Source organism: Phaseolus vulgaris, chromosome 6 (assembly GCF_051622355.1).
Source record: "Phaseolus vulgaris cultivar YP4 chromosome 6, ASM5162235v1, whole genome shotgun sequence".
Lineage (NCBI taxonomy): Eukaryota > Viridiplantae > Streptophyta > Magnoliopsida > Fabales > Fabaceae > Phaseolus > Phaseolus vulgaris.
Window position 1 is genome coordinate 22718049 of NC_143503.1, and position 10157 is coordinate 22728205.

Consider the following 10157-nt stretch of genomic DNA (forward strand, 5'->3'; position numbering starts at 1 on the left):
TTTTTGCTAAATATGTTATGCTGTGATGTGATCCCAGTCAAGTATTCTCTTATTAAAGATATAAAAAAAAATAGTTAATTGTTATGAATGTTGGTAAAAAGCATAAAAACTAAATTATGCAGTGGATGTTTTGACTTGGTCAATGACCAAGTTCTTTTGAAAATGATGTTCTCCATCAAGATCCATGTTCTATTGTGCATTATCAAAAGGACCTAATAAGAGACATGATAGGAGATATGGTTGGTACGGTTGACAGTAGTTCCACACTTCCACAAGCAAGAAAGAATAATTGAGCATGTATAAAAAAAAGGTAAGAAACTAAAGGATAAAGCATTCTAAATAAATTAATGAGTTAATATCCACAAAGCACTTTTCATCTTGTATTATAAACAAATATCTCGAAGCACTTTTGTTAGCTACTAGATTTTCAAGTGGTCATGGACCAATTCCACATAAATTGACCAAGGATTCAACTTGAAAATATATAGATGGTTGAGCCATATATGTCAACTTTCTCATTTGAAGAGATAACAAATTGCAAGTTTCTTCCACAATGAATTATGTTTTACTTTAACAAAAGAAACAGACACTACTGAGTTTAAATGTGTTCAGAACTGACATTATTTTCAGCATATTCTTGATCAGCTTTAAAGGTTAAACCACTTCTTATACTGCAATGGATATACATTAAATATAATGTCAGATAGAGCTGCAACTTCATGACTGACATTGTTTTTAGTGTATATTCTTATTTCTTAAAATTAAGTTGATGGAATAATCTTTACTAGTTTTAAACATATTTGGCCATATGTAAAAGAGGAGAGGAACAAAGTGAGGTCAAGTAAACCCAAAAAAAAAGAGGCCCAGCACTTAACTTCACTTTGTTTCAGTTTTCAAACTAAACTGTAACACCACTCGTTATTTTCACCATTTCTTATAAAACTATTAGTAAACATGAAATAAAATGAAAACAAGGAAACATTTGCTTAATTGTTTAAGAATAGTTAAGAAGAAAAGGTTCTCTCAGATCAAACACGCCACTAACCACTCCGTCACTTAATTAAAACCCACAAGAAATCAATAAAAAAGAAATCAATCAAAAGAAGTTCGTAAGCATAACTTAACAGGAAAAGAGAGAACATTGGGCAGTGTCAGATCAGAATTACATAACATTGAATATGATATACAAATATCAGGGATAGACAATGAAAACCTTGTTGAAGACAGAAGGTGAAACAACCAAAAAGGATTTTTTTGCATCGTGCACACAAGTCAAGTTTAGGCAGTGAGATACATGACATTTGCTAATGTATTTGGCTATTGATAACAAGTTGAACCTCCCTCAAATTCAAGATGGTTAGCAACCTAAGAAGAAAATATCTCTAGAGCTTGACCTCCACATCAACACCAGCAGGAAGATCAAGTTGCATCAGAGAATCTATTGTTTGAGCAGTAGGATACAGAATATCAATGAGACGCTGGTGAGTTCTGATCTCGAAATGGAACCGAGCATCCTTGTGTACGTGAGGGGATTTAAGAACACAGTAGACTCGCCTCTTGGTTGGCAATGGCACAGGTCCCATCGTTTTTGCATTGGTAGTTCTAGCTGCATCTAATATCTGCTTGCAGGAATCCTCTATCAAGGGCACCCAGTAAGATCTAAGCTTGATTCTAATCTTCTGCTTTGGTGCCATCTAAGAATAGGAACAAGAAATGTTATCAGATGATTTAATTTCATGGGAATACACCAAAAAAGAAAGGCATCTCATGCAATGTTTATTCTAATTTCTGGTTGGACAAAAGAAAAACAAATCAATGGCTTAATACCCAAACCTCCTACCATCGAGTTGCTTTTGGACCTTTCAACTGAACTTACAGAAAACTTCACAAAGGAACTTATGAAAAATAAGCTAACAGCATGCTTAATCCCACATTAATTCAAAGCCCAAAAAATAGAAGTATCATGAATACAACCCCGCTGATCCATGAATCCCAAACACTATTCACAGATTAAAATGTCCAACCATTTCTTATTATAATTCTTCAACCATTTTTACTGGATATAATTCACATTTGAAATTTGAGCCTCACATGTAAAAGATAAAGCAAAACCCCAAAATGCAACAAATATTAAATAGCAACTAGAAATGAGGAATTGATACATACTGCATCTGCATCAGCGCCAATGCTAATTGCCGAAGTGCTCGGAGTCCCCAGGTCACCAACCTAAAACACCAAAATATTGCATTAACAAGGATACTAAATGCACATGCCACCTAACATCTAAAACTCCCACTTCTCTAATGAGCTCAAAATAGTAATGATATGTTTGGATGGGAGAAAAGACAGTACAGCAGAAAGAAACACAGATCACAATGTAGTTATCAAGGGGAGAACAAAAATCAACTTTAACAAAAATTCAATTTTTTCCCTCACCCATTTGCTCTTCAACTTAAATTTTAAACTTTCTTCCCTCGGTTTCTTTCCGTACTACTCAACATGTGTAAGGAAAACCACTACACAAGCTAAAACATAATAACATTGAAGCCAGTGCCATTATACTTCCTAAATCTCCAAACAAAAAGTGATGACATTGCAAATACAAAAACAATAACATTGTCATAATTTTCATTATTCATTTCATCTTATATCCACAAATCTAACATTGTCAACAAACACAATAGCCATTGCTTTACAGATAAATAACAAGCATGCTGAATTAGTATATTCTAAAACACAATTAATCAAGCAATTGGAAAATCCTAGTAATACATCACCCAATGAAGAAATACCAAACTACACACCCACAAACCTGATAAGTGGTGGATTCAGAGTCATCATCAAGGGTTTCTGGAGGTGGGTCCAAGGGATCAGGGGAAGAATCCAACACTTCCGGAGCAACATGAACCACAATTGACGAGTGCAGAGGTTTGGGGCATGTGACCCTCAAGGAGTTACCCGAGAAAAGGCACAAAGATGGATACTTTAGCTTGGAAGATAGAGAGGGAGAAGAATTGGAGAGAGAAAGAGGAGTAACAGAGAGAGAAGAAACCGCCATTGAAGCTCTTCAACGATTCTATCTCACTCTGAAAGAACGAACTCGTGTAGAGCAATGCAACACTGAGCATAGAATTATCCACAATTTATTTTTTTTCTGATTTTTTTTCAGTATCACAGCCCAAAAGCCCATTAGAAAATGGGCTTTCAATACCAACCTTTTACGAACATTTCCCAATTATGTTTTATTTTACAGTTAAGAAATTGCGATACAAATGGTATAGTTAAGGATATAAACAAATGATAAAATAGTTTTCTTGAGAAATCACATCAAAATAGTTACAAAATGTGTATAAATTATTAATAGGTTATCTCATTAAATTTTATAAGAAAAAAATAAATTCCATTATTTGTATTATAATTTTATTTTATTTTCTCATTTCTTATTTTAGATGTGTGAGTTAATATTATGTTATCATGGTAACTAACATTTTTTTTATTTCTCTATATATATTTAAAATAGTATATGGCATTATTACTTTCAAAGAAACTAAATATTTCCTAAAACATATTGCAAATAGTGCAAACAATTGTGCAACAAAATTTTCATTTTCTCTTCAAATTATTAGATATGCTATCAATTAGATTTCAAAATCATGTTATATAGTTTGAGATAAAGTGTCTCACATATTACATGTCCTTCCTTAGTTCACGAATTATATTCAGAATTAATTCATTTTAACAAAATATTGTTAGGTCACTACAATTTGTAAACATGATTTTATTGTGATAGTAAGTGTTATTGATTAAAAAGGAAATTGGCAAGAATAAATATTTTTATTAATTAAAAGTTTAAAAAAACTATGGGAAGTTTGATCTAGAAATGTATAAAAAAAATTGATTTTTTTTACTCGTAGACTTTTTGTATAACCGATTAAAAATAAAAATAGATATCATTTAAACTTTTGTTTAGATATTAATGTAAACTTAGACTATATATCGTGTAACACCAAAAGCATCAAATATAGGACTTTACAAAACAAAATATTTCCAATATATATATATATATATATATATATATATATATATATATATATATATTTTGTAACCTATGTTCTTCTCTATAAGATTCTCTAGACCTATTTGTTTATATATAAATTATTATAATTATAGTAGTTTCTCAAACATAATAAAATAAAGGGAACTTATTGTATGTTTAAATATAATATACTACTTTATAAAAATAATCTCATATTATTTCAAGTATATCAATACTTATCTTACATAATAATTAATTCTATTTCTTACCATCTTAATATCTTGTAAAAAATAGATAAATATTTTTCATAAAAGACTTATATTAATCATTATTATGAGAGAATAATATTTGATCTTTTTTAAAATTTTAATCTACACCTTATTCATACATTAAATAAATGTTTTCAATAACTCTTTTTCAATTTATCACTTCTTCTTGATATTTCTTTTCTTGATATCTTAATTTATATTATCTAGACCATGAATCACTTAAGAAAAATTATATTACCAAGAAAAAATATATAGCAAATGCATGCCATCACAACTTAGTTATCATTTCATGTCTATTTAATCAATACAAAACACAATGTAGGATATTTTAAATTAATTATTGAACTAAAAAAGGCTTAGGTTTTCAAAAACTCACACTTGACAATTGGTTGAGTAAATAACATAATAAAATAATTTTAAAAAAAATACACAGAGTTTGGATCTCATAAAATGAAGAATTTATTAATTATTTTACCGCATGATGAAACTTTAAAGAAAAAAATCAATTACATGTAAAATAAAGATTGATATAGTTTAGGTCTGTTGTTGACCAATGTCAACATGGTACTTGAGAGTTCTTGGCCCTCCTCTTGTTGCAAACCCAAATCCATGTCATGACTTCCAAAATGACAGCAATTCCAGCCAACGATATGATTATGCCCACATAGCTCTTCTTCCACACATTGCCAACATTGAGAATGTCAAAACCTTTCAAGTTGTTCCATATGGCCAATGCAATAGTTGCATAACCAACTATGTAATGAAAAATGTTCCAAAATATTCTATACTTATGATCCTTCTTAGGCCTCAAACACACCGCAACAAGAACTTGTGCACATGCAAGACACATTAGAGTAATTCCAACACATCGATGAGGAGCATGATGAACCCCTGAGTGGCTTCCAATATACAAACCAGTCCCAAAGCCAACAATGTTAATCAAGAAGGCCAATGATTGGCATGCTCGATGCGAGTGAAACCAAGTGCTACCCAAACCTTCCAACACCTTCAAGTAACGACCCATTATCACTCCAATCGGCATCATTATTCCCCAACTCACGGTATTCAAAACTCCATGAACCTGCATAATTCACAAGGTCAAAATATATACTTTCTCTAAAAAATATCATGAAGTTCAAATTTCTTACATTTCTCAATATGGTTTGTGAGTTGACATCTCCATCAGATTTAGAAACCTTGCCAGATATGAAATCGATGGTTCCATAGGATTGAAGATTAGAGCGTGAAAAGGAGTGAGCCTTGAGAGTGCCATCTTCAGAAACCAAACCCTCATCCCAAACATGGTTCACCAAAGTCTTGTTGGGAGGAAGTTGAAAAGTCGCAAAGATAATGATGCCACCATTTGTGTATGATGTAGAAAGGCTATGAACCGAAAAACTGAGATTGCCCTCTTGTAGCTTAGTCCCATAACTCGTTATCGGTGATGTATATGCTTTGATGGTCCCATTTGATTTATGAACTGCCACGAATGATTGTGAACCCACCATGCCCTTTGAGGTAGGGTTTATGGCCCATGCAACCCAACTTGAGTCCTTTGCGTTGACCTTGTTGAATGCAACATCAACTACACCTGATGATGGATGGTAGTTCCAATGCAACGAGGATTCAAGAACAGGCAAATCCTCACAAGCCGCATACTTGATGTTTTTTGAAAACCTGTATTATTTTAAAATTATAAATATGAGCTTCATTATATATAATTTATAGGATAAATATCAAAGTACCCTTTCACCTAATATAAATAAAACACTAATTTGTTAAGTCATCAAGTATATATCTTCAAACCCCTTTCATTAAAAAGCATATTTATATTGCCCCAGAAATTAAAAAAAAAATTATGAAAAATTAATTGAGATTATTTTGTATTTACATTCACAAAATTGACCTTCCACAGATATTCAAGCAAATATAAGAAAAAGACTTTATGTTTTTTTGAAAACATGCTATTCACGCAAATATAAGCAAAAGATAAGAGTAACCATTGAAAATAGAAAGAAAAAAAAAATTGAAAACCTGTATGAGTTGCATGGCTGTGAAGTGACAGGGACAATAATGGCAATTAGAAAAGTGAAGAAGAACACTATATTTGCACTGAAAGTCATAGTAAGAGAAAGGAAAGGAGAACAAAACAATTGCTCTGATTTTTAGCACTGAAGAAACTATTGTCACACACATCTATTTATAGGTTTATAAGATTTATAAATAAATATATCTTTATCTTATCTAACCTTCAAATATCTTTTAAAACAGTTTTTATCTTTTTATTTTCTATATTAAAAGATAAGATTTCAAATTCAAAAAAATGTTTTACTAAAATATGTTTAATTTAATTAAAATTTTATTTTTTATTTAATAATTTAATATTATTTTTATTATCTTAAAAGTGGAAAAATATTTTTCTTTTATCTTAAAAGATTGTTGTGTGTGTAATTAAATTTGTAGAAATATTTAACTGAATATTGTTATATATATATATATATACCATTGGCATTCATCCATCCAAAAGATAAATTAGTTTTTTTCCTACAATTCTCTTATTTCTACAAAATTGTGCTAGAATTAGTGTTTAGTAAACCGTAATTTAAAAAAAGATGGTTATTAACCTTATTTTATATCATTTATATGTGATATACTTTTCTTTTCTATCTATATATTAACCAAATCATTGAATAGATAAAATATTAGTTATATAAATGTTGTTATCAAAATATATTTTCATTTGAAAATGTATATTTGATATATTCATTTCATATATTTAAAAATCTAATTTTGAACAATATCTGGTTCTCAAAATAATCATCAAAAGGGAAAATTAAAAGAGACTGTTATATATTAGTATCAAGGATTTTTATCAAAATCTGTATGATCCTCTGCCTGTAATACAATCGGATCAAGAATACGATTTCCAACCACTATACTTTTTAAAAATTCTACTTAATACAAGTGATAAATTTACACTAAAAGATAAAAAAATAAATATTTACGACGAATTATATATTGTTTTACATAAATTCTTTTGATATTAAAAAGTATTACGTTTATGTTAAATAGTGCATAATTTGATGTAAATTTTACATTTTTAAAAAAATATAAAATTTATTTAATTTGAAAAAGAGAAATTTTTCAAGAAAAATATTAATTTTAAAAAAATTCAATAATATTATCTAATCTAACCTAAAATATAAATACTAAATAAAATGTTAATTAAAAATAAAAATAATCATAAAAATATAAATATATAAATTAAATTTATCTATATAAAACGTAAGTTAACTTTTTTTCCTAAATCCTTATTAGTTAATTTTAGTAAACCAACATTAAAAACTGGTTAGTTTAAGATTAGAATGACCTTATTATTTACGTGATATACTTTTTTTATTTATAATTTAGTCAAATCATAAATATCAAATAGATACATATTCAGTTATATAAATGTTCTTATAAAAAATATCTTGTCATTATAATATACCTATTTTTTAAATATATACCTATTTTTTAAATTATAATATAAGTTAAACTATTCTATCTAAATTAAGAATTTGAAATTTAATAAAAATTGAACTAATTTATAAAAAACATTTAAAAAAAAATTAATCAAAGAAATTTAAATTTAAATTTCAAAAACTTAATAACACACAGCCAAAGATTTGGTAGATTTATACCTACAATTCTTGTAGTATTTAATTATTTAAGCATTTTTACACTTGCAAGAATCTCTATAATACATTTGGATTGAAAACTTCAAATTTTTTTAAAAAAATAACATAAGACATTTAAATTTTGAATTCTTTTTTAAAATTGTTTATATTTTATTTAGATAAATTAGTTCAATTTGTTTTAAATTTTAAATTCCTAATTTAAATAAGATATTATAATGTTTACATTATTATTAAAAAAATTAAATATACATTTTGAGACTAATATCCTGTTGAAAAATGTGAAAATAGTCAAATATGTTATACCTTCCAAATTCCAAATTCCATGGAGACATTCATCATAAGCGTATGTTTTTGCTATATGCAAGAATCTTCACCACAAAATAATAGTCCAATTTCATTCTCCTTACGTGTTTGTGTTTGGATGAGTTAATTGTACTCGCGAGCAGATAAATGGTAGATATTGTTTGCGTTTGTCTTCACCAATTTGCACAAAAGAGATTAAAAATTAAAATGTGTGAAAATATTTGCAATATGTATTATTAATTATTTTTTTTACGTCATAATATTAGTTCTATCAAAATAATTATGGATTTTTTTCTTTAATTAAAAAAAGTTAAACACAAATATATAAACCTGTAAATGTAAACATTCATGTTTTTTTTTTTTAATAAGGATGATCTTCTTTCTTTTATTAAGAGTGATGGTAGTCCGTTGGTTAAATTGGTTAAGCTAGCTGTGATAACTTTTTCTATTTGGATGATATGATATATAAGGAATTATGCTCGTTTTCAGGATAAGATTGAGGTTTCTAGGACTATTTTGATTATTAAAGATTTAACTTGTCTAGTGAGTAATTCGTCTAAAGCTTCAATGAAGAATAATATGTTCGATTTCAATGTGTTCAAGTTTTTTTGTATTAACACACTCGTACTGGTAAAGTTCTACGTCCTCTTCCTGTTAGATGAGAGTTTTCTTCACCGGGCTGGGTTAAAATTAACACTAATGGGGCTACTAGGGGTTATCCAGGTCTTGTTGCTTGTGGAAGTATTTTCCATGGGAGTATGGGGGAGTTTATTGGAGCTTTCTCTGCGTTTCTTGACGTTCAGACTGCTTTGGTTGCTGAATTTTATGGAGTTATATATGCTTTGGAGAAAGCTCAAAAGTTGGGTCTTACTAATGTTTGGCTGGAATGTGACTCTACCTTGGTTTGTGCTGCGTTTACTGCTAGGACAAATGTTCCTTGAATGTTTCGTAATCGATAGAATACTTGTCTTAATTACTGTGGAAAAATCAGGTTTAAAGTTACTCATATTTTCCGTGAAGGGAATGTGTGTGCTGATAAGTTGGCTAATTTAGGATTTATCCATAGAAAATCTTTTCATTGGTATAATAGACTTCCATCTGGTCTGTTCTTAGAATTCTTTATTAATAGGTATAGTCTACCTATGTATCGTTTTTTTAACATGAGTTTTGGTCTAGTCCTTTATTTTTGTATTTTTTTTAATAATATTTTTTCATGACAAATGATTGTTGTTACTTAAGGTATCAGCCTAGCTAAGATGTCAAGTAGCATAGTGATATCTAATATAAAAGTTTTTTATAAAAAAGAAAAAAAAACATTCATGTTTATTTTAAGTAAAAAATATATTAATTCTAACATTTTAAAATAAAAATATGTTGATAAATCAATAAATTATATAATTAAATCTTATTTCTAGTTATCCCAATAACATCAAATACAAACAAAGCCTAAATCAACTCAAACCCATCACAATAAACCAATCTTGTGTTGAGCATCAAACTATTTGACAAGTAAAAGCCTACCAAATAAAAAAATTATGCACACATTTTAAGTATGAACTCCATTGTCACATCAGTAGTAATAAACACTATACAACACCAAATGGTACACAGTGGACACATCAGCAAAAGAAGAATTTTGTGGCCCTCATTTACCAATAAAGAAACTATAAATTGCTCAATTGGTTAACCCATCAGAATCATTTTACTATTCTCTACATTAACTTATGATACACACTTCCTGTTCATGAAGCAACACTCAGAAAAGAAACTTACATTATTATTATTACAGCACCTTTTGGCAAGTCTGAATGAACAAAAGCAAGGGTAAAAAAATATTATGCACATAAGATCTTATAATACACTGGCTCA

General features: G+C 28.7%; 2 protein-coding genes across 2 annotated transcripts; both read right to left on the reverse strand.

The window, feature by feature from the left end:
- Window positions 1–1092: 1092 nt before the first annotated feature.
- LOC137831339 (uncharacterized) lies at window positions 1093–3160 on the reverse strand. Its single transcript, XM_068638979.1, has 3 exons — window positions 2813–3160; window positions 2167–2226; window positions 1093–1694 (listed from the first exon to the last, which is right to left on the reverse strand). Exons 1-3 carry the CDS (start codon window positions 3056–3058, stop codon window positions 1383–1385), a joined length of 618 nt encoding a protein of 205 aa, XP_068495080.1. The 5' UTR covers window positions 3059–3160; the 3' UTR covers window positions 1093–1382.
- A 1701-nt stretch (window positions 3161–4861) lies between these two features.
- LOC137833461 (cytochrome b561 and DOMON domain-containing protein At5g47530) lies at window positions 4862–6428 on the reverse strand. Its single transcript, XM_068641808.2, has 3 exons — window positions 6340–6428; window positions 5454–5982; window positions 4862–5386 (listed from the first exon to the last, which is right to left on the reverse strand). Exons 1-3 carry the CDS (start codon window positions 6426–6428, stop codon window positions 4862–4864), a joined length of 1143 nt encoding a protein of 380 aa, XP_068497909.2.
- Between the last annotated feature and the right edge of the window lie 3729 nt (window positions 6429–10157).

Coding starts and splice junctions, on each gene's coding strand:
- LOC137831339 (XM_068638979.1), bottom strand. CDS start 3,058: ATGGCGGTTTCTTCTCTCTCTGTTACTCCTCTTTCTCTCTCCAATTCT. Junction 2,227..2,812: donor CTGAATCCACCACTTATCAG/GTTTGTGGGTGT, acceptor TTGGTGTTTTAG/GTTGGTGACCTGGGGACTCC. Junction 1,695..2,166: donor TTGGCGCTGATGCAGATGCA/GTATGTATCAAT, acceptor TCCTATTCTTAG/ATGGCACCAAAGCAGAAGAT.
- LOC137833461 (XM_068641808.2), bottom strand. CDS start 6,428: ATGACTTTCAGTGCAAATATAGTGTTCTTCTTCACTTTTCTAATTGCC. Junction 5,983..6,339: donor CAGCCATGCAACTCATACAG/GTTTTCAATTTT, acceptor AAAATAATACAG/GTTTTCAAAAAACATCAAGT. Junction 5,387..5,453: donor CACAAACCATATTGAGAAAT/GTAAGAAATTTG, acceptor TGAATTATGCAG/GTTCATGGAGTTTTGAATAC.